This window comes from Diorhabda sublineata, chromosome 5 (assembly GCF_026230105.1).
Source record: "Diorhabda sublineata isolate icDioSubl1.1 chromosome 5, icDioSubl1.1, whole genome shotgun sequence".
In the NCBI taxonomy this organism is placed as follows: Eukaryota; Metazoa; Arthropoda; class Insecta; order Coleoptera; family Chrysomelidae; genus Diorhabda; species Diorhabda sublineata.
Genome location: NC_079478.1, coordinates 9,490,413 through 9,517,670, shown reverse-complemented (window position 1 = coordinate 9,517,670; position 27,258 = coordinate 9,490,413). Strand labels below are relative to the sequence as shown.

At 31.3% G+C, this 27,258-nt stretch overlaps 4 protein-coding genes across 9 annotated transcripts; 1 reads left to right on the top strand and 3 right to left on the bottom strand.

The window, feature by feature from the left end:
- Window positions 1-52: 52 nt before the first annotated feature.
- LOC130444314 (negative elongation factor B) lies at window positions 53-6,566 on the bottom strand. Of its 2 annotated transcripts, XM_056779392.1 has the most exons (8): window positions 6,323-6,566; window positions 5,366-5,480; window positions 5,216-5,314; window positions 4,785-5,156; window positions 3,506-3,925; window positions 3,046-3,453; window positions 941-1,296; window positions 53-439 (listed from the first exon to the last, which is right to left on the bottom strand). In XM_056779392.1, the coding sequence occupies exons 1-7, from the start codon at window positions 6,325-6,327 to the stop codon at window positions 949-951; spliced, it is 1,767 nt and encodes a 588-aa protein (XP_056635370.1). In that variant the 5' UTR covers window positions 6,328-6,566; the 3' UTR covers window positions 53-439; window positions 941-948. The 2 variants fall into 2 exon arrangements, with proteins under 2 accessions (XP_056635370.1, XP_056635369.1); XM_056779391.1 differs by lacking the exon at window positions 6,323-6,566 and having other exon boundaries at window positions 5,366-5,991.
- LOC130444315 (b(0,+)-type amino acid transporter 1-like) lies at window positions 6,004-23,449 on the top strand. Of its 3 annotated transcripts, none has more exons than XM_056779396.1 (10): window positions 6,004-6,127; window positions 16,414-16,608; window positions 16,676-16,957; window positions 17,014-17,139; window positions 17,210-17,309; window positions 20,674-20,718; window positions 20,875-21,102; window positions 22,070-22,316; window positions 22,367-22,538; window positions 23,334-23,449. In XM_056779396.1, exons 2-10 carry the CDS (start codon window positions 16,500-16,502, stop codon window positions 23,390-23,392), a joined length of 1,368 nt encoding a protein of 455 aa, XP_056635374.1. In that variant the 5' UTR covers window positions 6,004-6,127; window positions 16,414-16,499; the 3' UTR covers window positions 23,393-23,449. The 3 variants fall into 3 exon arrangements, with proteins under 3 accessions (XP_056635374.1, XP_056635371.1, XP_056635372.1); XM_056779393.1 differs by lacking the exon at window positions 6,004-6,127 and adding an exon at window positions 6,816-7,234; XM_056779394.1 differs by lacking the exon at window positions 6,004-6,127 and adding an exon at window positions 14,093-14,291.
- On the bottom strand, window positions 18,407-20,639 carry LOC130444317 (uncharacterized). 2 transcript variants are annotated; one of them, XR_008909948.1, is made up of 3 exons: window positions 19,717-20,639; window positions 18,855-19,620; window positions 18,407-18,782 (listed from the first exon to the last, which is right to left on the bottom strand). XR_008909948.1 is itself a non-coding variant. In XM_056779399.1 (2 exons), exons 1-2 carry the CDS (start codon window positions 20,296-20,298, stop codon window positions 19,369-19,371), a joined length of 834 nt encoding a protein of 277 aa, XP_056635377.1. In that variant the 5' UTR covers window positions 20,299-20,639; the 3' UTR covers window positions 18,407-19,368. The 2 variants fall into 2 exon arrangements, 1 of the variants encoding a protein (XP_056635377.1); XM_056779399.1 differs by having other exon boundaries at window positions 18,407-19,620.
- LOC130444316 (ZZ-type zinc finger-containing protein 3) lies at window positions 23,231-26,730 on the bottom strand. 2 transcript variants are annotated; one of them, XM_056779398.1, is made up of 8 exons: window positions 26,650-26,730; window positions 26,231-26,495; window positions 26,034-26,156; window positions 25,830-25,982; window positions 25,523-25,625; window positions 25,100-25,212; window positions 24,628-24,933; window positions 23,231-23,805 (listed from the first exon to the last, which is right to left on the bottom strand). In XM_056779398.1, exons 2-8 carry the CDS (start codon window positions 26,381-26,383, stop codon window positions 23,446-23,448), a joined length of 1,311 nt encoding a protein of 436 aa, XP_056635376.1. In that variant the 5' UTR covers window positions 26,384-26,495; window positions 26,650-26,730; the 3' UTR covers window positions 23,231-23,445. The 2 variants fall into 2 exon arrangements, with proteins under 2 accessions (XP_056635376.1, XP_056635375.1); XM_056779397.1 differs by having other exon boundaries at window positions 26,231-26,730.
- Window positions 26,731-27,258: the final 528 nt, after the last annotated feature.

The following is a 27,258-nucleotide window of genomic DNA, read 5'->3' as shown; positions in this document are numbered from 1 at the left end:
ACCATTTGTCTTATAAAATACGATATAGGGAAATATTAAATAAAATACAATCATTCAAAAAAATTATATTTACAAAATTGGATAAAAACTTACTGAAAAAGAAACGATTATCACTTAGACTATCACAACCTACACATTAGAGAAGATGTAGCATCTCTATGTAGACTCTCAACGGAAGCCATGAAAACAATGTCATTCTATAGATAAAAATTGCATCAAGTGGAAATTGAATAATGAAACATTTCATCAATCAATTTTATAAACTAAGATTGTAATTATGAATTGAGTAACTATTGAATAGGACATTTGCCAATATGATGCTGCTTACAAGATCTGTTAGTGAAGTTGAAGGAATTCCTCCGTAGATCCATATATTTTTTATGTAACGTTTGTTTGGGACTTTGCCTTCTGTGTGCTGATATTGTGATCATCAATCAGTCTAAAATTAAATTCTTTTAGAAATTTACAGATTTTTGACATATAGGAACAAAGTTAAATTTTAGAAATAAACTGTGGTACTATAGTGTACTAACTCTAATATATTTCCGAGCTTTTGAATACTTATATAATCATCGTCTGGGAATTAATTAGTTAGGAATTTTGTAACATTAGATCATCAACTTCAAAATTCAATATTCAAATTGAGGCTTGATAAAAATATCATGAAACATTTTACTATATTTCACTGCATACATAGTTTAAATTTTAAGGAAGAAAAAAACAGATTTGAAGGAAAACTTGTAAAAATGTTATTGTGTTCTCTAGGATTCATATTAAAAGTGCAAATATTCTCTGCAATAAGTCTTTTGAATCTAGTTATTTCATTTTACCATATTTTGTAAAATAAAAGTAATACCTAAGTTAACTTAATTAAAATGACCTAATTGTCAAATTATTTAAAAATATTTCCAATTATTCAATTACATATCTAAGTACTTACTACTTCATTCACAAAGGGTGATTATAAGGAGCTGGTGTTGGCACACTCATCAATGGGGAATTGATATCAATATCCATCTCTGGAGGTATGATAGTCTCTTCTTGTGAAACGATCTTGTCTTGTAATAACTTGTACAAGTTGTGAACTTTCTCGCTGTGCTGGTGGGTGGGTTGTAAGGCTTTCATTAATGAATGCAGTCTACTCATCGGTAATTTATGATGAACATACCATAGGAGTTTGAGAAGATGTCTTGTTACATTATCTCTAGATAAACCAGCAAAGAAAAATTCATCGAATAAGGCTGTACAATAGTCTTCGGCTTGGAATTCATCAGAGTTGTGTATAAGCAAACAAACCTATAATTTGGTAAAATATCAATATTTTACAGTATTGCTGTTCATAACACCAATAGATTACATCGTAAAAAATGTGTGAAAATGTTGGAACCATAAATATTAAATGGGTACAGATATACATCTGCAGATGATAAAGTGTTAATGTGTTCATGAGTTACAGTAAACGTTAGAGGAGAAAAGAAAAGGGCTGGGAAACAATAATGAACAAATCAAGTACACAAGGCTAGAGATCGAAGATTGCACATTTGAAGAATTTGAGTATTTAGGAAAGTTAACTTGTAAAAATACACCAAAATGAATATTAAAATATATCTTTATCCTATATGATTAAAAACACACCAAAATGACAATAAGATCTATAGTAACACAAGAAGCAAGTTTTGTTAATAGAGAAGAAGGTATTGGAACAAAAAATAATAATGTAATGACATATAGCATCAAGCAGAATCAATACCATAAAATAGGCCATTTATTAGAAGTGATTAGGCTAAAACGGAGACCAAAATCCAAATGGAAGGATAAAGTGTAAGAGGATATTAGAAGGATGATGATAATATATTAGGAGGAAAATAGAAATTAGGTATCGAAGAAGGCAAAAGTACACCTAAATTTATAAGAGAAAGCAGGGAAAAATTAGTAGCCTTTATCTTGGCATTTGTCAGATTAGTGTAGACTCATATCTTTTTGGAAATTTGGGACAGCAACAAATAAAAAAAAATGTGATTTTTAACTGACGATACCATACTCTAAACTAACTAATGCTAAATATTCTCTCCATTTTAAAAGAAAAGGTAAAACATTTGCAAAATAATTGAACTGTGAATTTCTAACATGTTTACAATCCTTATAGAATGTTTCAATTCACATTAAAATGTACAATCCCAGTCAAAAACTGTTACCCCAGTTGTAGGATGTTTAATAACTGAGTAAGTCCAAATTCCATATATGGTTCGTGAGATGAATTTCACAGATTGGAAAAAATTGCAATAGCAAGTCTAATAACTTAAGAAAAAACACCATGACTTCACAAAACGATTTGTACTATTGCTAAAATTTGGTATCACAAAGACAAAAAAAAGTTGTTGTAGATATAAAAAATGTTCCTTTCTAAAGGCGATTGAAATTAAAGCAATACAATTTGACAAATACTCATAGATAACCTAGCAAGATTTTTAAGTTGTATTATTATTTTCATGTGCCACATTAAATGAAAGTGATAACTTAAACAAAAAGGAGAAGACAAGACTAAGACATTTGCTATGACTACAATATGGGAAAACATATGATTGATAAATTAGATCAATTATCCAATCTACAGAAGTCTATTTATGGTTAAGCAAACGGGTAATTGAAATCTTTATGCTACACTTTCATAAAATTATTTGTTTCAAAGAGTCCATAATTCAAATTACACAGTCGCTTATTTGCACCCTTCTAAAAGTAACATCAAAACACTAAAAAAATTAAAGAGGTATAAAATAATAACTTGGAAGAACTACCCAGAAGTGATAACAAAATATGTATTACCATATTTTGTTTAGGATGACATTTTTGAGGTTTTTTTGTCAAATTTTGGATGAATTTTTTTGAAAAAATGTAAATCAGTTAATTTTTCATTTATACATAATAAATGAAACAACAGAGCTATGAACATGTTAAACACAAAATACTATATGAGCTTCCATCATACATTACAACACAATATGATTCTTTGTCCATCCTGTAGGATATAAAATTAGATATACTTACAAATGAATGTAAAAAGGGATCTTCAAAAGCTCTATCATCTTTACAATTAGCCAAAACTGTCAAAATCCTCAGCAAACCTACTCTATCCTTTGATCTCGTAACATGTAGAGTATAGTACATTGCTAATATGCTAGCTACCGTACTATCTTGTAAATATGCTTCTACAGCATCTGGAAGGGGACCAGAATGCTCAATAACTGTAATGGCAGCTTCACGTTCATCATGAGGTAATTTTCCACTCAACAATCTTACTTGGTCATCTACCATAAGAGACATTAATGCAGGAAGGAATTTTGTTACAACCTGAGCATCCAATTTGGGTTCTTTGAAGTCTTGGGAGTCAATCATGAACCAAGCACTTAAGCCTAAAGCTAACATTCGTAGTAAAAGTATCAGGATTGTATTATCCTTAAAAAAACAGAATTCAATATCAAAAACTTTCTTTGAAAAAATTTCTTACTCTAGCCATGCCTTCTGTATGTATAAGATGCTGCAATATTTTAATGGCTGAAGTTGCTAAGAAGTTAATAGCATATGGATCACATAAAGTCATTGAGAGATCACCTAGAACTTGCTCCTGTCCTCTTTTCACATTATCTAAAAATCCTTGTAATTCCCTGGACCGTTTAATATCAACATTCTTTTCTCTGATGCAAGCATCTAAGCACCAAGTGAATTTATGACACGGGTCTATGGAAATGATATCTTGTACTTCTAGATCATGAAGAGCCATAAGTAGTTCAGCTCTTAATGTACAATAATGAACTATTCGTGTCCTTAGGAATAAGGTTCTTAAGAACTGTAGAACCATATCATAAAGTTTAACACTATTTCCTATCATATGTGCCAGTTTTTGTACAACTTCTCCTTGTCTCCTCACCTAAAAATTATATAGTAAATCCTGATGTTAATATACACTACTTATCAAAAGTTTTTGCCCACCCTTCTAATACTCTAACATTTTAGGTGTCATATTATTGCAATGGGCTAAAGAACATAAAATTGGACACATGAAGAGTTGGAGAGAGTCTGAGGTTTATTGGTCTAAGAGAAAAGTGTCTGTACGCAGGTCAAATTAAGAACAGATGTTAGACCCATGTGTAATCGTCACTATAAAACACTGCGGTGGTTCTCTGATGGTTTGGGGATGTTCTGGAGGAAGGGCGAATGGAGACCTAGTAAAAATTGAAGGGATGTTGAAGAAGGCTATAAAAAATATTTAAGGAAAATGTATGTTCTGGTCAGCTCCTAATCAAAAGAAAATTTTTCTTTCAGCATGCCAACAATCTCAAGCATTCTTCAAAGTTGGTGCAAAGAGTATTTGAAAGAAAGAATGTACTGGGTGTAATGATTTGGCTGTGACAGTCGTCCAACCTCAATCCGATTGAGTTGTTGTAGGTCAAATTGAATAGGGAAGTCAAAAAGCAGTGTTCTACTTCCACTTTACATCTTTGGAATATCCTTAAAAACGATGAAACCAAATAGATTTATCGAAATTGTTACAGAGAATGCCAAAATTGTGCACTGAAATAATAAAAGCAAAAGGGTGTTACATCAATGTATCAAAAATTCAAATATGTAACAATTACTGTAGTTTTATTATTTCTATTATCTTCTCTATATAAATGTTATTTGAAATAGTCATCAAAATCTATCGTATTTTTTTTATTGTTATGTACCACACAAACTATAGGATGGACAAAAACTTTTGACCTATAGTGTAAAATAAATCTACAAACCTTAGGAGATGGTCCAAAGAATTGGGTAGTTAAATTTGAGTGATCGAAAAGAACATTCTCCTTTTCACTGATGTACTGACTTAATAGGGGTGATACTTCATCCCCGAAAAGAGATTGATTGTCTTTCCAAATCTGTCTCTTCACTTCTGTATCAGTGTCTAAATACAGTTCCCTATCTCTAACCAATACTTTGAGATAGTGATCATCAATTTGTGGTATATTTTTTAAAATGGCCATAACAATAGGTCTCATTGCTTTAACTCTAATAACGGGAAAGCTTTTTACCAACAACTCCTTCAATTTCATATCTCGTTCTTTTCCTTCTTGTTTTCCAATACCATTAATATGAGTTATTAGCTTTTCTCGCAATTCCTAAAACATGTAATTTATAAAAATATTAAAACAACTCAATATTATATTACGAATATTACCTCAACTACAGACATATGGAAATCAAGCCTTCTAACCCCATGTAAATCCAGCAGAGGTAACATTGGCCTGAGTGAAGGCAACAGAATTCCATTGGTAACCTATCAATCAAAGTATGAATATTTTTTCAATTAACATATGCACTTTTTTACCTGAAACTCTTCAATTGCCTTCAGAGGATCCGTACAACTAGTAAGTGAATGTTTTAAATAATTAGGACCATTTACTTTTAAAGCTTCCAAAGGAAAATCGCTGTTTACGGAACCCCTATTATTAAAAGTCATTGTCAACAAACAATTTAAGTACAATTTTCGCAGTTTAATGTATTATATCATTTCATGATTTACGAAAATTGAGCACTACTCGAGAGAATCATTTAACTTAGTGAAATAAGCCTTGCAACTGATCGAGTATATAATCTATCCAACTGATTACAATTTAATATTTACAATGTAAATGTAAATTTTTCATTAGTAATACGCACTCTCCCATTCACAATGCTTGACATATCAATTGTCAAATAAATAAAAGCGTTTCTTCCAACACTTTTTGCTGCTATCTTTCTTTATTGGCTCCTTGCGATGTTGAATTATGTTATGCAATATTTTTTCAACATCTAGAATAACCCATTATGCTATTTTTTAAGATTAAACTTATGTATTAGGTTTGGCTTTTATTGTTTAAATATCATCTTAATCAATTTTGATTGTTTGTGGAAGGGGGGTTTATAACCAATCAAATGGCTCTACTTCGAGAAACGCAAACGTCTACAACAAAACTGCGCGCGAAAATCTGATGAAATTCAAGACCCTATTTCTGATTATGGAATAAATCCTATCGATTCAGATAAACCCTCGCAATTATAAGACAATACTACACAAGTCAATTTTTTTCTCGCTGTGGTTAATATTAAGGTAATATCTGTAGCTCCGAATCAATTTTGTCTTTGCTTGAAATGTGAAAAGTTTTTGTGGAATTTGCTTGCATGTTATTATTTTTTATTTGCATTCGAAATTGAGGCGAGAAACAAATAGTAATTTGACTATTTGTTAATTAAGCATAATAATATTTTAAGAATAAAATATTTGCAGGAAAATAGGTTATCTTACCACATGGTGACACTTAATAGTAGTGACTAATGTACCGTCGTGTCACAAATGCCTTTAAAACCCCTTTTTACTTATAAACTTTTTAATTACAGTATTATATGTAGTCATATAAATGTATATATTTAGAAGTTTTTAAAAGCAAAATAGTAGATCTCTAATATATATGGTAGGGTATTGTGATATCTGCCATTTGGATGGAACATTAGCTACGATATAATTTCACAGTACACTTCGTTTTATTTATAATCTGGATGCTCATTTTGGTTTTTTGTTTTCTATTTAGCCATTAGAATTTAAGTAATTTTGCTTTTATATGCTTTCTACGTGTTATTTATGTATCAAATTGAACATGTTGCGTTGCTAATGAAGGACATTTTAAACTATATTTATAATATATAGTGTAAAAATATATTATCACTGATAATTTGCAACTAATGGGATATTTCTCTGAAAATAGATCATTACGACTAAAAAGATAACAATTATGCTCATTAGTTCAATGAGGGCAAATTATGCATTCTTATCTATAATCTGGAACCAAACATTGGTTGCAAAATACAGTTCGAATTCAACATTTTTTTTTGTATTTTAACGTTAATTATTGAACGAGAAACGTACAGTGCTCCTCTTAACGAATAAACCCGTTTAACTTAGGTATTCACCTTATTAGCCGAGTTTAACCAACTTACTTGTTTGTAATCATATAATTGACATCATCCAATCCAATTAGAAGAGTGTAGTTGTGACAACAATTTTTCAAGTGTATCAGCCTGTAATCATTTTGATATTATCTAATTGGTGAGATACGAATGCAAATACGACATAGACAGTCGAAATCAAAAGTGTAACATTGTTGGCCAGATCTGTTGAATTTGTACAAATTATGAACTTTACTTTTTATTGATATGTCTGGTAAGTTTATCAATTAGGGAATATTTCTAAGCTTCTGAAAAATGATTATTTATTATTTGAATATACAACTTGTATATTCAAAAGTACCTATAAAGAAGGAAGTATATATTCGAAATATACGCTAGTGTTTGAATTAGACCATACAAAAAGGATCCATCAGGGGCAAAAATCATCATTTAGAATTTATAGTTACAAAATTGGGACTTAAAATATTTTAAAGCGCGACACGTGGATCTCTAATATCACTTATCTAAATCAAAATATACATCAAATTTAAGGGATTTTGAAATCGAAAGAGTGAGCTTTAATTTTTTGTGATTTTCGAAGTAGTTACATTATAAAACTACAGCAGAAATCCTGTAAAATATTTATATAAATAGACAGAATGAAAATTTGATATACGATGATGGTCCCGGAAGTACCTGGCTCAAGTTCGATACCCTTTTTATAATAAGAATAATCAAGTCCCTCAAAACAGCCATTAACTGCCGCCATCACCTCTTCATTGTTGGAAAATGATTGAGGCCGCTTTTGCTTGATTTCTTCGCTCAAACGTTGCAATAAATTCGCAAATACTCGCCGTCGAAACTTTTTCCTTTTTCAATATAGTCCATGAAAATTATCCCTCGCGCATCACAAAAAATGACGTCATGACTTGCCTGCAGATGGCAAGGTCTTTGCCTTCTTTGGAGCCGGTTCTTCCTTTTCAGTCCATTGTTTTGATGGTTGTTTTGTTTCGGGTTTGAAGTGATGGACCCGCTCATGTCTTAATTTCCAGTTAACGTGCTATGTACCGCACTTTTTGAAATGCCTACTATGTCTGCTAGCACGCGCATTTTTAGATGATGATCATCCAGTACCATTTTGTGGTTTTTCTTCAACAATTCTGTAGTCGTCACCTCATTTGATCGACCACTGCGATGCTGGTCGCCACAGGTGGTACAGCATCGCTTAAACTCTGATCCAATATTTTACAGTTGATTACGAACAAGCAGTCTCACTAAGAATATAATCTAGTTCATCTTTTATATTGGTTGGGCTAAGGCCATGACACATTTTTTCCATGTTTACAAATTCACTAAAAATCAAAATTTTAAGTATCCTAAATTTCGTGCATTTTTATAAAGAAGAATGAATCATTGTTAGTTTGACGTTGTGGAGTGTTTTTTGAGTGAATAAGTTACACGTTTTATGCCGTTACCACCCAAGGGTGAATAGTTGACTTACAACCTGTTTTCAGGATAATCGATACGTTTTTGGTACGACCTATAAAATTATATATAGAGAGGAAAAAGTATTTATTGTTCAAAAGGTACTAAGTAGTTTGTTGTGTCACCGGCAAAGCATATATATAATCCGGAATTCTATATAATATATGTCTAGTCACTTCAGGAAATGATTAACTATGGTAGGCGAAGTATATAATATATCCACGTTATATGCTTTGCCTACGCAATACATAGAATGACCGCTACGTTTCCGTCAAAGCGTGAAATAAACAGAGCAAAGCCCGTAGAAAGAGATGTACGCAGTCAACGCGTACAGCAGTGTTGCCAACCCGAATTTTAGAACATTAGTAAATTATGTGCCAAAAGTTGGTAGAATGTAAAATGCAAAATTGGTAGATCTACCATCTACCACCTCAATTTAGAAGATTTTTCAAGATTAAAAATGGATAAACTGTTCTTATAATGTTTATTTTTGGAAATTATACATGTTTTTATTGAAAAATTTTAAATATATAAATATAAATAGGCTGCTCGATGTTTGCTATGGATCTTTTAGTAAGCAACAATCCCTCTATTTCTCTGGGAAGTTTTCATATTATTAATTGCAGAAAACAATCTCTCAACGTTGGCGCTACTATGTGGAATATTAATTAAACTAAACTGAGCATAAAATTACGGAATAGAAGTTCATCTTTCACACATGCTATATGCTTTAAACTATTTGCATGTTTATTTAGAATAATTCTTCCACCAGCACACTTAAGATCACACCTACATGATTTGCAATGTAAATATCCTTCACCCTTGGTACTTTCTTGAACCCAACTTGCAAATTCCTTGCCTTTCTCTCATAATTTTGAATATTTTTGGCCATAGTGCCTTTTTCTAGCTTTTCGTCACGTGGTTCCTAACCTAGAACTCTGTGCATCGCTTTCGCTGTTATCAAAATCCATTATATAAATAAATAAATATTCACCATTGATTCCGCAACAAACCAACCGAGAATGGGCCACAAAACAGTATAATAATGTCTATGAGCGCGAACTGTTGCTGAGGTTTTTTTGTGGTTTATAGGATTCTATGTATGCTTGACGTATCGTCACACGGCTCACGCAATACATCGCAACGTCACAGTGGTGATATGTCAAACTAATTTGAAAAATAGGTAGTTTTTAGGTCTAAGGTGGTAGATAGGTAGACTGAAGTAAAAATTGGTAGATCTACCAAAAAGTTGGTAGATCTACCAAAAAGTTGGTAGAAATGACATCACTGGCGTACGGTGCTTACGATTTCATATGTCAGTCTGTTCCAAACCAGTGCTGTGTACTTTTACAGTTTGCAATGGCTGATATTGTCAAAGAAGCGTGGAGAAATCGATTCTACGTAAATCTTTCAAAAGAAAAGTTCGATAAGAATTCGCTGAGGTTCGATAATGACAAGATTGAAAGTTTGATAAGAAAAGTGAATTCTGTGAAAAGTAATAATATGAAAAAGAAACCTCAAGATTACTGCCTACTACAACATTATGACGTATTAAATGTTCAAGGAGTGGAAAAGCTTATTGCACCTGTGATTGAAAACGAGTCACAAGTGATATACGAGGATATATTGAAAAATTCTTAGCCTACTATAGAACCAAACAAAGTTTCAATGGCAAAATATTTTGTTACTCAACATATTCTCTTAGTTGGATACATTTATTACAGCGAACCTTTAAAAAAAATGTTTCTTCTTGCTGTGCAAACCAGACCCCCACAGCTTTTATTATCTCCTCGTTGGAAGAAAATTTACGACTTTATAAACTTTTATTCAGTTAACGAAAGAGATGGTAGTCGGACGGAGCCAAATCTGGTGAATAAGGGGGGTGCTCTAGTAATTCAAACCCTAAATCACGAATTTTTTTAATGGCAACATGAGATTTGTGTGCAGCAAGCAACTTTTCCAGCAGATTTTTGGAAACGAAACTTCTTAGATCTTGTAGAACCAGAGTGTCGCCATTCCATAGATTGTTGCTTTGTTTCTGGATCGTAGAAATGTACCCAAGTCTCATCGATAGTAACAATTCGGTTTGAGAAGTCTACATCGTTTTCGAGTCGAGCACAGATCGAACGCGATGCTTCAACCCTTGCACGCCTTTTCTCATGTCTAAATTGACGTTAACTATATGATGAACGCGTTGGTATGAAATATTCAGTGCTTCAGATATCCATTCAGTCACTAGGACATAATCATGTGCTTATTACCCTTACCCAATATTAGATAATCCTTTCGATTCAAAGGAATTCAGCAATTAAGGCTGATTCGTAGGGGTAGAGCGTAAAGCAATTACAAGTATATTCGTCATCAGGAAGCTCAGTACGCCTAGAGCATGATAAGTACACTCGTCGATAGTCCCGGAAGGTTTAAAATTTGAATCGGATTGATTGACGAACTTCACAATATTGTAACGCCGACATTTAAATTATTGAAAATGTCAAAAATGACAATATAATGGTTGATTTACCGAGCTGTAGCAAACAAACAGAGTTACAATATGAAACAGGAAAACATAAAAATTCGGGGAAATATCAAGTACACGAACTATCAGAGCTGGGTGAAGACGATATGCGGTTCACCGAAGCAGTAATACAAGTATTGTCAAGTAAGTTTTTAATCAATTAAACCTGACAGAAGTAAGGAACGGCACTAGAAATTTTTGTTTCAATAATGCTATTTGTAAATATATCTTCTGATTATAGTATTTTGAAAACGTTGATGTAATATGCAATGGAAACTGATTTCCATTTCTAAAAGTTACTAGAGTTTTAGCTCATTCTTCTACTTAGTTATTTCAATGAGACAATCGGTGCAATAACATATTCTTAATTCTTCTTGCATTAGTCTGGTGTGCCAACAACTTAGTACGTACTTTGTCTTGTTTTTGTGAATGTATTCAATAAGGACACAATTGTTTTTGAAAACAGTATCCCCGAATTTTTTCTAAAGTGAGTGGTAAAGATGCCCGTCAACTTTTGCCTCTCTGTACTTTTTCCATAACTCATTTTGAGGAATTGGTTTTACCCTTCCTTTCACTAAATCCACAATGTCTTCCTCTCATGCGAGCTTAGTACTCTTACGAATGTGTATGCACGTAGGCAGTTAAAACTTCTCAATGTCCTTTGAAAAGCCTATTAGGCATTCTGGCTTAAATCTTTGAACGTCACCAGGTAAACCATAAGGCTTGCCCAGGTGCTGGTCACTCACTGGTGACGTGGTCTACAGTTTCTTCCTCCTCCTCGTAAATATTTATTTGTGTATTTAAAGCGAAAAGTAACAGATTACCGCTTGCAAAAGAATGTTGCACTTTTCATAATCAACACAGATTTGTATATTATCTTAGGGTACAATAGAAGAGTGTTTGTGCGCAGGTCATATTAAGAACGGATGTTAAATCCCGACTGTAAAACTCGGTAAAGGTTTGGGGATATTTTGGAGTAAGGCAACTAGGGACCTGGTAAAAATTGAAGGCACTTTGAAGAAGGCCATAAAAATATTACAGGAAAATGTAGTACGTTATGGCCAGCGCCTGATCGGCAGAATCATTCCTCAATGTTGGTACACAGAGTATTCGGAAGAAGCAATGATTTACAACTGCGGTTTCTCAGTACTTCTGTAGGTATTGTTCGTTTTGACAAAGAACAGGCCATATAGCCTTGAACCATGACAGTTTCTATTTCTGCTCTAATCTAGTGCCGGATTATATGCGCTCTGTTTGGTTACTTCTTTATCACTGAACTTATCTGGGCTCTAATGAAGAAATATGCAGCAAGAAATAATACTTCTTGAAGAGACAAAGAGCATCGGCTTACCACTTTCTACCTCTATTCTAATTGGTGTTTTTGTATGGAGTTAATATTAAAGATCCAATTAGAATCGACTGGAGAGAAATAGAGAGTGATATACCGATGTTTTTTCTTTCTTTATGAGCAGTTCGGTATTTGAATAGAATTGTACTATTGGAGCATCGGCTTTTCACTCTCTATCTCTCTTTACTCACTTATGATTGGTGTTTTAAGTTATTATCTTTAATATAAACTGAATGGAAATAATACAATATTGAAACTTTAACATGTTTGTAAACTACGAGGGTTTTCTGCAAAGTTTCCGACCTCAAATTGAAGATATCAGTAACTATCAATATATTTGCGTATGCGTTAAGAGATTTTCACTAAAATTTCAGTCATTCTAGAAGCTTAGTTTCTGTATACAATCGTATAAATGAGTCATTGGAAAGATTTTTCTGAAAATGGGAAAAGTTGAGTATCGAGTTGTCATTATATATTTGTTTTTGAAAGGCAATACGCCTACCCAAATGAATGAGGAGCTAGATACTGTGTACGGAGACTCTGCACCATCATTCACGGCCGTAAAATTTTGGGCAACTGAATTCAAACGTGACTGACGACGAGCGCTCATCGAAAAATTTCACCAAATGATAAAACTATGCATGGGTAATCAAGCAGTCTAAGAAAACAGCTGATCTAATTCAAAATGGCGGCCGGGGTAAACAAACTATTTTCTCTTATGTACCCGTGTTAGCTTTTCTTGTTTTTTGTTAGCGAGAGTTGTTTTGTATTGTGTTTTTTATGGTGTTTATAGGACTTCATGGATACTTTTTAGATCTCTTTTAGTGAAACTTATACAGCTTAAGATGAGTATTTTAATTTAGAACACTTGTATGCTTAAATTACGGGTGTATTTCGGACATTAGTTTCCACTTTTGACTTCAAGTCTACATAACTGTCGATGATTCCTGAATCCACTACTGAAACGAAGAAACAGTCAATACAGTGGAAGTTGCTCCTGCTTCATCAGTCGGATAAATAATCAGTGATTGATAAGATAAAGGAAGAAATTGCATTTAAAGAAAAAGAAAGTGCTTTTTTATTAGGACAACGAATCTTTTCACACTTCGGTGATCGCCTTGGCTAAAATTTACAAATTGCTTAACTACACACAGTATTTAACAGATCTGACTCCCAGCGAGTTTTTCCTGTTGCCTAATCTTAAATTCCCGCATTTGGGAAAGAGATTTTTATAAGACGAGGATGTCATCCCCTACTTTAACCTCTATTTTGAGGAGTAAGACGGCAACTATTATTTGTAAACGTTAACAAGGTTCAAGTATCCCTGGACCAAGTGTATAGACTTAAATAGAGACTATATTGAAAAATAACAATGATTATTGAAAAAAATGTCTAGTTTATTTGTTAGGATGGAAAGTTTTCAGGCAACCCTCGTATTATATGACTGAATATCGAAAAGTTGATAGGAAAAATCTATTGAGCTCTTAGGTTGATATTTTTATTTGAAACTGTCGTTAAAACTGGTCAAAACATGGAACTAAATCTATAATGACATTATTTTCAAAATAAATAATGTGTCATAATATGTCACTGGAAAGTAATATTAGAAATGTATGGCCAAATATTTGAATAACCAAATTAAAATAAATTTGAATAAAGTTTTCTTATACCTTGCTAATCATCAACTGATAATTTATTCGTTTTATTTAAATTATTTCCTTGATTGTTAATTATTGGTATTTTTGAATCACACCTCGTATAATCTATTCTCATATCGTAAGTGTAATAAATATAAAATAGCTAATTGATAAATATTTTTTTCTACAATGTATTTTTAAATAAATATACCTAATTGTAAGTGTGCCTGTGATTATAAACAGTTTATTTTTTGAAACATGTATTAGATCAACAAATTTTTAATTTATTTGTTACAAAGTTTTTCAATAGTGCTGAATGGATATATTATATTCAATTTTTAAATGGGTAAATATGTGAAAATTGTTTAAATCGCTGTGCAGAATATTAAGTGAGAAACATAAATGGATCTTTTGAATGAAATGAATGAAAAAATTTATGAAAATTTCAATGATAAAACAAAATGAGATTTCACAACATGTATATGTATAATAACATTATTAGAAGATGCCACGTGCCTATGAATATATGAATGTAGGGTACAGTAAATACAAATATACACCACGTGTAAAAATGAGAAAAATATTTATCTAGTAGTTAATTTTTCTATACAAAGTCGTTTCATCGTTAGTCTTTCATATTGTAACTCATCAAAAGAAATAGTTTAAATCGGAGATTCCAATCATGAAATTAGAAGAAACACTAATGTATTGGTTTTAAATTTTTCATGTAAAACATCAACTTGTAATCTTTTAATTATTTTTTGTGAAACATTCAATACATAGGTCTTCCGGCAACGGATTTGATTTGCTTACCAGAGTTGGATTCGCTTACCAGACTATGTGGCCCACCAGTGGACTCGATGTATATTTTTTGTAAAGTATTTTGAGAAGTCTTCTCACAAAACAATGTCTAAAGGCTTGACATCATGCAATACAACATGCAATGCAATGCAAGACGTAATATTTCTTGATAAAAATGAAGTTCAGCTGATTGTTTCATGCAGACCTTGCACTTGGAACATCATCGGTTCGGTGCCATTTTTACTGCGTGCAAGATGCAATCTAGTTACTTTTGGCTTAACAAATGACCTATCCATCAGGCTCCAAAACCAAAGCAGCAGTACTAGCAGTAGATATAGTATAATTATTCACAGTGATCCACTAATCACTTCGTTACTTACTTAGTTTTGTTATCATCATTGTTAAGAAATTGCATGCAATTTATTGTATTTGATTTAATATTTGTGTGCGGTTTAAAAATGAAAATAACAAAACTAGGTAAAGTAAACAAGAAAAAGTGGTCAGTGTTTCATTAGCTTTATTTATAACTTCTGCTACTTTGCTTTTGGAGTGTGATAGACAGAAAAGAGTATTAATCAAAATCCTAACCTCAAATTTCATTTAATATTTTGTGCCTAGCTTAACAACGAATTGCAACTTGCACACAATAAAATGACAGCAAACCGATGAAGTTGCAAGTGAGAGATCTTGCATGAAACAATCAGCTGAACTTCTGCGCATGCTTTTTATCAAGAAATATTACGTCTTACATTGCATTGCATCATGTCAAGCAGCCCTTATTGAATTTTTATTAGTGACAGCCATGATGCAATGACAAGAGACACGCAACGTGCAATACCTATTCATCCATGCAATATTTTGACCTTGCAAGAAATTGCAATTGCACCATGTCAAGTGGCCTTAAGGAGATGGATGGCATGAGACAAGCTAAGGCACATACAAATACGACCTTCTGTTTGTCTTCTTAATCAACTGTTCAGTTTAAATGGGCGCGAAATACATCTGGTGACTGGTCTTTTTTTATCGCATATGGTCATCCCAGTATATCGGGCTATTTCATATTATATAGTATAATGGTCCCGAAAGCCTTATACAATTCTTATCTAAATAATGTTACGAACATTTTCGCCAAATGGAACTTTAAAAATTAGACGAATTCATATTTTTTTTATAAATGGCGAAAGAACTTTTTATTAAAGCGGGTGGTTTATTTACAGTATTTCTTCTAAATAATTTCTAGTTTAAGTATATTTATTTTATTTCTTTTTGTTTTAGAACTTTGTAGAATTCTTTTTATTGTATATAAATAAGTTTATGTAGCGCAGTTTAGTTAGTTTTAAATAAATAGTCGTAGTGAAAAGGACGAATTAGTAAAAATAATCGCAGAACTTAGTAAAGTGAAATTTATAAGTAAATTGTTATAAATAAAGTGTATTGTATAGTTTGTAAATAAATTAAGAACGTAAGAGACGGTGTTCATTAATTCACCCTACGAATAGAAAGAGTGTAAATAAATATGAAAAACGTTACAATACTGTTTCTAAATCCAGCATTTCTAAATAAACTATTTTAATATTATATCAAAAATAAGGTTAGTTTAGTCTTGATAAAAATTCCTATGTTTGGTTTCGTCGAATTTGTTTGTTAATATTTTAAATTTTTTTTAGGTATCACAATTGCAGACCAAAATGAGAAAGTTCAACTCAAACGAGAACTGGGCCTGTTCTCGGCTGTCAACTTCATCTTGGCCATCATGATAGGATCTGGGGTGTTTGTATCACCCGCATCTGCCTTAAAATATTCAGGTTCTGTTGGGATGTGTATAGTCGTTTGGTTGTCATGTGGAATAATCTCGTTATTAGGTAAATATGAAACTATGAACTCCGGTAATTGTTGAGTCATCCTGTATATAGGAACCTGATTTTTTAGGTGCATTAGCTTATTCGGAACTAGGTACTTTGGTACCTCGTTCCGGATCAGAATATGCTTACTTCATGGATTCTTTTGGACCTTTACACAAATTTTGGGGGCCTCTTCCATCTTTTATATACTCATGGATAATGATTATGGTAATTAGGCCGGCTGAAATTGCAGTTTTAGTATTAACTTTTTCACAGTATCTCTGTCAACCAATACTTGAGATGTTTTGTTTCGTAAATAAAGAAGATATGAGTGAAAATGTTTATAAAATTGTCGCTATCGCTGCCTTAGGTGTGGATAATGTTATTTTACACTATATGATATAATTCAATTCTTATTGTTTTTAGGTATAACAACATACATAAATGTAAGTAGTGTTAAGCTGTATGTGAAGGTTCAAAATATTTTTGGAGTGTTCAAAATCATTGCTTGCCTTATTGTAATCTGTGGAGGAATTTACCAGGTCATTTTAGGTAATTTTTTGCCAAAATGTTTATATGGGTACATCAATAACGCAAAAAACTTATTTTTTGGTATCTTTAGGTGAAACATCAAATTTGGATAGGGGATTCGAAGGAACAACAACTTCCCCTAAAGAGTTAGCCTTAGCATTTTATAGTGGGTTGTGGGCATATGATGGGTGGTAAGTAGAATCAATTTTTTTGCATTATTAATTTTAACAATTATTAACATGACAATAAGAGTATATGTTTGAGATAAAATTGGGTTTGTAAATTATACTGATGTTAATATTTACAGTAAATGAAAAATATTTTAATTATGTCTTATAATCATTCATATTGAATGTTTCTAAGCAAAAGTCATCATTCATCATTGTAACACTATATTTCTAGAAAAAATCTCTTTCATCCAGGGGTTATCAATTTGTGGAAGTAAAAATAAATCCTTTGGTTAATGTGGGTACTACTAAAAACATACTCTTCTGATATGCGACTACACTACACTACAACGATAAATACACCTTCTACACAAATTTACACTCCTATGCACCCACAGAGACTTATTTTTTCTGTAAGAGGGGAAACCTTCATGAATACCCGAGTGTGTATTCCACTAAACGTTCACGGCGCCTTAAATACTCTTGGGCGTTCCACATACTGACTACGATATCGGAATTTTCAAAACTGAAGCAACGCAAATTACAAACATGAGAATTTTGATTCTGTACGGGATATTATGAGTACTTTTGAAGTTTTCTTGTGACTCACCACCAAATATTTTCCCGACGTCTCGGAAGAAATTTTGTTTACTACTCCAATAAAAAATTCAATAACTTACAAATTATTACATAACCTCTTGAAGCTTTCGTTTTATTTTTTCTGTCTTGCCATTCGTTAACATTTATCTCAACGCTCATGGCAACAAACAAACCAGAATTTTGTTGATTTCTCTTTTTTTGGTTATAATAGACTGATCTAAATATTACTTTAGCTTGTTAGCCATTACAACACTCAGGATCATCAATATTTCAACCATAAAAATGATTTAATAATTTATGAATAAAGAATTTAAAAAATGATTGTTGCATAATGAAATTATTCATCGATTGATTGAAATCTTTATTTGTTTAATGATATTTTATTATTTTTAATGGTATTTTGTTAAGAATATTTAATCATTTATTTTATAAATAATAATTTTTAGAAGGAATTCCTAGTAATTGTGAAGGTTTTAGGGATTTTTGATTGGGGACTTAGAGAGATAAATTTTAGAGAATTGTTAACACTGTCATCAGTATTTAATCATAAAATATATCGATTTTTATACCTTTTCAATACATTGAATAGAAAAAATATAGAACTCAAATAAATCAATCATAATATCATATTACAGCAACAAACATAAAATACACACGACAAATTAAACATTGTAGAGAATTTAGGAGGTTTTGATCGGGGCTATAGGGAGATCAATTTTTGAGTGTTGGTAACACTGTCATCACTGGTTGAAAGTAAACTGGAGTTTGCTGACGATGCAGCAATATTCATGGTAATTTTTTCATGTCCAACCACAACGGCGAAGAATTTTCTGAGTTTCGATTTTGTGGTGGTGATGGATCTGTGTTCAGGCGAAAGTTGTCCTCTACGTCTATGTTCTAAATGTATTTATTATAAAAAAGTATTCCTTTTTATAATTCTTTGATCATAATAAATATTGATTTTTATACCTTTTGAATACTTGGAAATATATACATCGATACATCAGTATGAGTGCATTTCACTAAGCACCCACAACAATCACGTTCATGATCTCTCCCATTCCACTTAGTCCAAAGTGTTATAATCTTAAACCTAAGAATGGTTTATGAGGCTTATGGAGCAAATAAAATTATCCACTACAACTACACCAACAGTAACTTCCATTACCTGGTCTTTGAAGCCTTCTATCCAATTGATATCTAGCATTTATACTTATAATCACTTATTCAACAAAATTGATGAATAAGTAAATCTTTAGAATGCATTATCATGGTATACAATTAAAAGTTGAAATCTGTTCTGATAAGGGTTATCACTTATATCTTGACTGCGAAATCAATACATAAGTAGACAATAAAAATCAATCTATTTTCTCATATCAAATATATAAGTTGAAAACTTTCGGTTTTCAATATACTAAATTTTCATTAAAACATGTTTATATAAAGCAATAAAGTATTAAGTTACTTATGTGGTATAATCTTATCTTAATTTTCTCTTTTTCTCATTTCTCAATTCTTCACGATGCTTGACTCCAGAATCTAAGAAATAGATGGAAGATGGTTTAATAAAACTTGTGGCAAAAACAATACCATCACCATATTTCTTCTGTAGCTTCATCTTTAATGTTTTCATAGATATAGTACCTTCATTCGGTAGATTATCTTGTACTCGTTCTAGAAGTTCTCTTAGAGTGAACTGTCTTTCATCAGATTCATTAATATAATCACATACCTGCAATAGTTTTATATTTATCAAATTTAATTTTAGTTTAACTGCATGAATATATAAACCTCGAAATTAAATAAAGAACTATAAAATAATACATACCTTTTCAAAAGCTAGAACTATATTTTTATCTTCTGGTCGTCCTTTTTTTCTAGTAGTAGGAGACTTTTGTACTAATGTAGTATAACAATCTTCATGATAAATTGCTTTTATCAATATTAAATTAGCATCTTTTATACGGTCTACTATTTTACGACTATAATCATCTTGTTTGTAAAGAGCTTTCTCTATAATCCTATCTTTCAAATTAGTAGTTGTACATAATTGAAATGGTCTTGAGTCTACTTGATCATTTACTGGTTGTCCACATAGAATACAATTATTTTTAAAATCAAAGTCTGTCATCACCTTTTTTTCCTCTATTTTTGTTACATTCTCCATTGATTTTTTGTCTGAAACAATCTTTGGGGTTTCTTTCTGTAGATAGTTGATTTTACAAGCTTTGTGTACTTGGATCACTTCGACGTCTCTAAGAAGTTCATGTTTTCCATCGTTTTTCAATTTACTTGCATTTATTAAATGCGGTATGCCTTTTCCTATAAATTCTGTTTCACCTATAGTGAAGGTTTTGTCACATAAAAAACATTTAGTTGGGTCACAAACAGCTCTTTCTATATAATCCATGTTTTGTTTGGGAATATGTTTTGCTTTTTATTTATAACCATAAATGTAGAACAGTGTTGCCGTTCATTGTTGTGAAACCATAGAAATAAAAGTTGGAAGATGTGCACAGAAAAATTTTTAAGGCAGTAGGATAACATTTATTTTAATAATTTTTTATCGAAAATTATATGGAAAGGAAAGAATGTATTGAATATAACCTTATGTAGACTCTGGGCATATATAATTTTTACTGGTAAATCTGGCTGTCAAAATATATTACATCTTCTTCGTATCTTATAGCTCTTATTGGTTTCTTATTCTAGAATTATTCAGTAACTTTGCTTATGAAAACGATATTTTGAAATATTTGGTAACTAATTTTAAAATATATTCTAGGTCGTCGGTAACTGTTGTGACAGAAGAATTGAAGAAACCTGAAGTGTAAGTATATCTATGTTGCCGAATTTACTTTTCTATCCTTATATATAATTTTTTTTATTATTGTAGGATCTAGCGCAAAAGTGTAATATTTTTAATATATATTATGAAATTTCAAATACCTACGTATTAATCAAAAATACCGTTTTTCTTTTTTAGCAATATTCCACGAAGCATTTATATTGCAGTGCCATTAGTAACACTTTTATACGTTTTTATGAATATTTCTTACATGACTGTATTGACTCCAAACGAGATGATTAGAGCACAAGCAGTTGCCGTAACTTATGGAGAGAGGATTCTTGGAAAATTTTCCGTCATTATTCCAATCGGAGTTGCTCTAAGTACATTTGGTTGCGCGCTTAGTTTACAATTCGGAGTAACACGGTAAAAAAATATTACAAACATACAAATAAACGTTTATTTGTAATAAAAGTGTCAAGCAACTTTTTCTTCAGAAGATTTGGGCTTAGGATGCCTTTTTGATTATATATTCCCGCATAAGTTCTACGATATGTTTCAATTGTTCTTAATTGACAGGAAAATATTCAATAAATTTAGTTTTATCAAAGTCTTCCTCTTCATAAATAATCGGTGCTTTGTTTCTTCGTATGCGGTCGTCTTGTGCCTCTTCTTCAAGTAACACAAGCGCCGCCAAAAGTATCGAATTTATACCCATTTTATATCACACTACACGCTAATCCTATTTGTCGATTACTGTTGTGAACGAGACGTCGTCGTTCGCGTAAGAGACGTAATGATCGTCGACGCTGTAACTGGCGTTCAGTTATCGATACAGCATTAAATAAGAGACTGAGGCCTAAACCTCAATAACCATCAATGACGTTGCTCATGAGAATGAATAGTAGACAGTCATTTAAAGGGAATAATAACTTTCAAAGGGTAGAAAGGATCCTTTCATACGACTACGATCCGATTAACTCGATCAGTTTCCGAACAACAATGATCGTGATCAAGGTTAGTTTACGAACAATCACATCATAGTTTTCTAAAACTCCGAAAGAAATATGATTTTAGTACAAATGAAACAAAAATGACCAAATTACATTATTTGGAAGCGTTTTTATTCACTGAATTAATACGGCTATACATTCTGAAAACATAAAACATTTTTGTAGTCCATCGTATTTTAAAAACAAAAGGTAACTGGATTTTTGAACTAAGCAGGTGAAAATTATGCAAATCCCTTTCAATCCGAAAAAATTTATTTGTTCATCATAATGTATATTTACATTTTCGAATCCAAATTACTCATTGATTTAAAATTTTGTTGCATTTATATGGCCCAACGTATTAAGAATTGATATTTAATAAACTATTTTTTTTTCTTCAGAGTTTGCTACGTATCTGGACAAGACGGTTTTATGTTGGAAAGTTTATCTTATGTACACTACAAAAAACTAACACCATCACCAGCTGTTGTTCTTCAAGGTTTTATATCATTTTTGTTCATTTCTACAGGAGAAATTTTGGAACTAATAGAATTCGCTAGTTTTTTGATTTGGTTCTTCTATGGAGTAGCTATGGTTTCATTGATTGTTATGCGGTCAACAATGAAAGACGCTAAAAGGCCTTATAAAGTAATAATAACATTTTTTTCAGTAACAGTGATAATAATTTTTATTTTAAGGTACCAATCGTGATACCAGTGTTCATTTTGTTGGTAGCTTTGTATTTGTGTATCACTCCAATAATTTTACAACCATCTCCTAAATATCTCATGGCTCTTGGATTCATGTTGTTAGGGGTCCTGATATACTATTTGTGTATTTATAAGAATAAAAGACCAAAATCTTTTCTAGGTAAAGTATTATCAACTATTTATTGTTTTGAAAGTTTTTTTTTATAAAACTACTAATCAAAAGTCATTACTCAAAATTGACCTTAGTTCAGTTATCTTCTATCAAGTTACAAAAAAGTACTAAGAGTTATTTTGTTGGATTAGAAGCTTAGCTAAGACTTCATCTTCTTGCCTCACTTTAACCATTACTCAGAAGTCATTACTTCACTCACTCTAGGAGCGTTATTTCTATTGACTATATCTTCCCGTGCACTTTAACCATTAATCAAAATTCACTAGTCAAAATCAATCAATGCATAGTTCAGTTTTTATCTATTATGTTACAAAGAGAATCTGAGTTATTTTGTTGGTTTGGAAGCTTTGCTAGTGCTCTAATGAAATTTCATCTTCCTACCTCCTTTTGAATGATCAATTAACCAGTTTCTTTTTTTCTTAATATATCTAGTTAACTTAATTTTTGCAACTCAAAAAATACAAGTAGTTGATGTATGGTTTAATCAAACAATTTTGATCTAGTGAAAAAATAATTGTTTTAAGAAATTTCAGCTTTTGAAAATACCACATACTTTGTGGTTCTAGAAGCTTATTCGATTTTTTAAATGAAGTTAGAAAATTTAATAATAAAGACAATTACATGTATCTTAAAGAAAATACTTGCTGAGTGGAGTTCTGTTTTTGACAACACTACACGACTACTGATAGAAAATATTTATTTAGCAAGTAAAGAAACAGCTTTCACTTTCAAATATGTATATAACTCTGATTGTCTAATAAATTTTTTTAATTTTTTTTTCAGAGGGATTCAACCGTTATATTCAGTTTTTATTTCTAGCTGTCCCACCAGAAACGAATTGAACATTTTTTTATATAACGCTTTTTTACTTTATTGTTTTTAAATAAAGTTTAACTTAATACAAATCACTGTCGAAATTACTTCTACTTTCCTCGTCAGTTCCCAAACCCTCTTCGATTTCATCCTTAATAAGGGACTGATTATTATCGTACTCAAATGTGTTGCCGTCGTTAGTGTCTTCAGATTCACTATCGACGTTTTCGATTTTAATATTTCTTGTAAACGACGCTTCATCTCCATGAGATATACTGTAATTTTCGTTGTCTTGATATATTGCTAGAGGATGGATCAAAGGATGACACCTGTTGCTGTATAATTGGGAGATAACGCAGTCTGTACAGAAGTCAATGGAGTCAGGACATATCATACAATTCCAACGAGTGGCAACTATGGGATCCGAATTGCAGAAATCGCACTAAAAACAAGAAAATATCAATTGAAAAACTTTGTGTTTCAATTAAATGGATAAAAATATCTTAAATTACACAAGCTATTTCATAACAATAAAAAAAATAATTACATTTTGTTTATTTGGTGATATATATTTTAGCTATCAACTTTTTTCTCTAAATACTAGCAGGAAAACAATATTTTCAGCTTTTTTGGTAAGTATGTAAACAAGATTTTTGGGGTGCCAACTCTGAAGCCAGCAGTGTACAGTGAAGGAAAATTTTCAGGCAACATAGGAATACCAATGTAAAATCTATGATTAATTTGATTAATGTGAATTTCAATAGAATTCATGAATATATAGTGAGAATATGTGAGTTAGAATTTATCTTTGGCTAGTATTAACATTTGCTGATTATTCCTTAATCACCATAAGCTGGATACTGTTCTTTGAAATACACACAATCCACTATTTTCTAAGGGAAATATCAAACATTCATGTTCAACAAAAAAGATCACCTATTGTCTTAAGTTTTATAAATGAAAAGAAAAATAAAAGTTTATTTGGAAATAAAATTTGGCATTGACACTCTTTGATTTGTTAGGGAAATAGATCATGAAGTTTGTACACTGATTTCTTTGAAGATGTTTTTATAAATTTAAATTACAATGAATTAAGTATTTGAGAAAATGAGCTTTTGTTTAAAAAAAATTAAAAGGAGATATAGGCTAGTCTGTTGAATTAATCTGGAATGATGCTGCCTTATATGAATGAAACCACTCACTCTACTAAAAGTTGTGATTTCTATATTATTTACTTGATAATTCTTATAGTTTGTTGTCTTACCTTAAAACCAATATGTTGATAATTATTATTGGTTCTCAACTCTCTTAATTTCTCCTCCTTTACCCTTTTCAAAAGCTGTGATTTCAATTCAGCATCTGTTTTTCCAGTAATTTCGTGAGTGTTGTAATAATCTGTTTCTAATAAATAATTTGAAGGGCGTGAGTCTCCAGGAGGATTTGAACTAAAGCTCGGACCAGGAATGTTGTCTAATTCATCCATAGTTACAGGAAGATCAAAATTAGGAAAGAAAGTCGTTGGTTTCCAAAGATACTGGTTGTAACGTTGATGTTTATGGGGAAAGGGTTTCTGAAAACTTTTCAATTAGTATTTATATGATAAATCTATTATTTTTAGAAAGCACTTTATTCAACCACCCTATATTTTATAACTGTTTTCACATAAAATCACTAAAAGGAGACACACTTTTTTTTAAACTAGGATGTTTTATATAGTTATCAATAATTTCACTTACTTTTCGTTTATCCAAATTTTTTGGCAGTCTTCCTGGTATAGGTAAACCAGCTTTATACAACTTAAGAAAATATTTCTGAACTCTACTTGCAACTTGAGCTACAGATCTAGTACCTAAAATAATAAAGCCAATAATTTGTTAATTATACTTTCTCAATATTTTAAAGACTTATTCTAAAATTGGACTCTCATACACCATATTTGGATGATATTAATTTGAAATGGAATTTTTCAAAATTTTTGGTGACATAATTTACTACCATTATACCAAAGTCATAATTACACTGCACTGTCTAATGCACATTTTGTTAAATAATCTACCTCTAGTCTATGGAGAACTCAGTTATAAAATGCTCATTAGTCAGAGTTATTGTGAGTGCTGGTGTAGTGATGGTAAACAGTGTGTTTAGAATGTAAGAATTACCTAATTCATTTGCAATCTTTTGAAACCTTCTTCTTTCTATCAGCTCTGGTGGAAATTTTATCAATAATTCTTCTAGTTTTTTTTGTTCTTCTGCTGACCAACTCTAAAATAAATAAGAGTTCATTTAGCATTGAATGGTAACTATGTTAATACGATATATATTCTAAAAATTGCTATTCATTTTGATAGGAAAACACAATCTTATATCATTGTTCACTAAAAGAAATACTGATACAAAAAACTCTTGTTTCCATGTATTCCTATATAAAAATGGGAAGGCAGTAATAATTGACTTTTTACAACTCACATTATAATTTTCAGACTTGTATTTTTCACGTTCCTTTTTCAGTTCGTCTTCAATTTTATTACTACTACTATTTGTTGCAGTCTGTGAATAAATTGCCTTTAAATGATTTTCTGGTATTTTAACATTATAACTCTCAAAATTTATAACAGGAATCTAAAATATTACAGTATTTAATATGTTTTTAAATATTCAATTTAAAAATACTTTTGGGAGTTCAGCTATATCCGGTAGTTGAATGCCCAAATCTTCTCCATTATTTATTTTCTGTATAACATCATCAATATTTCCAAATACATTTTTCCTTATTTCAACTACTTTGTTGTAATCCTAAAAATTGAGAAGGTGTACCAAATATATTATCAAAATAACTATGATAATACTATAATTTATATAATACTTACCTTTATTAGTTTTTCTCTTTGAGCTGAAAGAACAACTAGAGTTTTAAGAACATCACAATAATCTTTGTTTCCTCTTAAAGCTAGATGATCCGATTCGAAGAAAAAGCAACCATCTTCATCTGTGTTAAAAAGCGATGTCATTTCTGATATCATTGAAAACGTATATTGTATTTTTAAGCGTGAAAAATTCTGGGTTTTCTTTTCTTGTCTAGGAATTCTCTACTCGACTTGTTTACATTTCACGAATGAGGTTAAGTTATGACAGCTAGTGGGAAATATTTCAATTATGACCTCATGAGCTAGTAGAAATCTATAGACTTTTAATTAATAATAACTCAATGTATAAACGTTTATTTCACCAGAACAATAGTATGTTTATCTTTAATAAAAGCACTATATTGTCGTAAAACCTTACTTACTATAGATACCATAAAACTGAACTTGTTCTCATAATTGGCCCACGTTGCCATGCCGATTTTTACTTGACTCTTATACAAGTCAAATTATGGTTATTTATTTATGTTGGTAGAATATACACTGTCAAAAAAGTATCGTATCACTTTGATATCTTATCATCGCATTAAGATAGAATAACTTATATATGTATTACTCCTACATGGACAGTTGGTATGGAAAAAAACGTCCCTACGTTACGGTGCCGACAATATTCATTTTCTCTCTTGTTCGAGACACTTTATCTACACTGCGCATGCTTGATAATGCGCAGAACCGAGCTGGAATCTCGGAGGATAGAGAAATCGTTGACATTCTGTCTTCTTTAGTCGGAACAACTTCCACTTATAGAAACTGTTCATATAGAAGTATTACATATATTGAATAACTATTATTATTATTATTAATATGCTAGTTTTTAGTTTTTTTGTATTTAAATTAATAACAGACAGAAAGAGAGATGAAAAGAACGTATTGTATGCAGTAAAAGGAACGGCGTAGCCTACTGTTTATAAAGTTCTGCAAGTCATTTTGTATCAAATTCTCCCACTCAGTCATTAACTTGGACGATTAAA

What these genes read in the sequence shown, in the direction of transcription:
- LOC130444314 (XM_056779391.1), bottom strand. Translation starts at nt 5,497, where the DNA reads ATGACTTTTAATAATAGGGGTTCCGTAAACAGCGATTTTCCTTTGGAA. An exon ending in AGGCAATTGAAGAGTTTCAG is followed by an intron (nt 5,315 to 5,365) that starts GTAAAAAAGTGC and finishes TTTGATTGATAG; the next exon opens with GTTACCAATGGAATTCTGTT. An exon ending in ATCCCTTTTTACATTCATTT is followed by an intron (nt 1,297 to 3,045) that starts GTAAGTATATCT and finishes ACCAAATTATAG; the next exon opens with GTTTGTTTGCTTATACACAA.
- LOC130444315 (XM_056779393.1), top strand. An exon ending in AATTTACCAGGTCATTTTAG is followed by an intron (nt 17,140 to 17,209) that starts GTAATTTTTTGC and finishes TGGTATCTTTAG; the next exon opens with GTGAAACATCAAATTTGGAT. An exon ending in GAATTGAAGAAACCTGAAGT is followed by an intron (nt 20,719 to 20,874) that starts GTAAGTATATCT and finishes TTTCTTTTTTAG; the next exon opens with CAATATTCCACGAAGCATTT.
- LOC130444317 (XM_056779399.1), bottom strand. Translation starts at nt 20,298, where the DNA reads ATGGATTATATAGAAAGAGCTGTTTGTGACCCAACTAAATGTTTTTTA. An exon ending in TAGTTCTAGCTTTTGAAAAG is followed by an intron (nt 19,621 to 19,716) that starts GTATGTATTATT and finishes AAACTATTGCAG; the next exon opens with GTATGTGATTATATTAATGA.
- LOC130444316 (XM_056779397.1), bottom strand. Translation starts at nt 26,383, where the DNA reads ATGATATCAGAAATGACATCGCTTTTTAACACAGATGAAGATGGTTGC. An exon ending in ACAAGTCTGAAAATTATAAT is followed by an intron (nt 25,626 to 25,829) that starts GTGAGTTGTAAA and finishes TATTTATTTTAG; the next exon opens with AGTTGGTCAGCAGAAGAACA. An exon ending in ATCAACATATTGGTTTTAAG is followed by an intron (nt 23,806 to 24,627) that starts GTAAGACAACAA and finishes TCTTGTTTTTAG; the next exon opens with TGCGATTTCTGCAATTCGGA.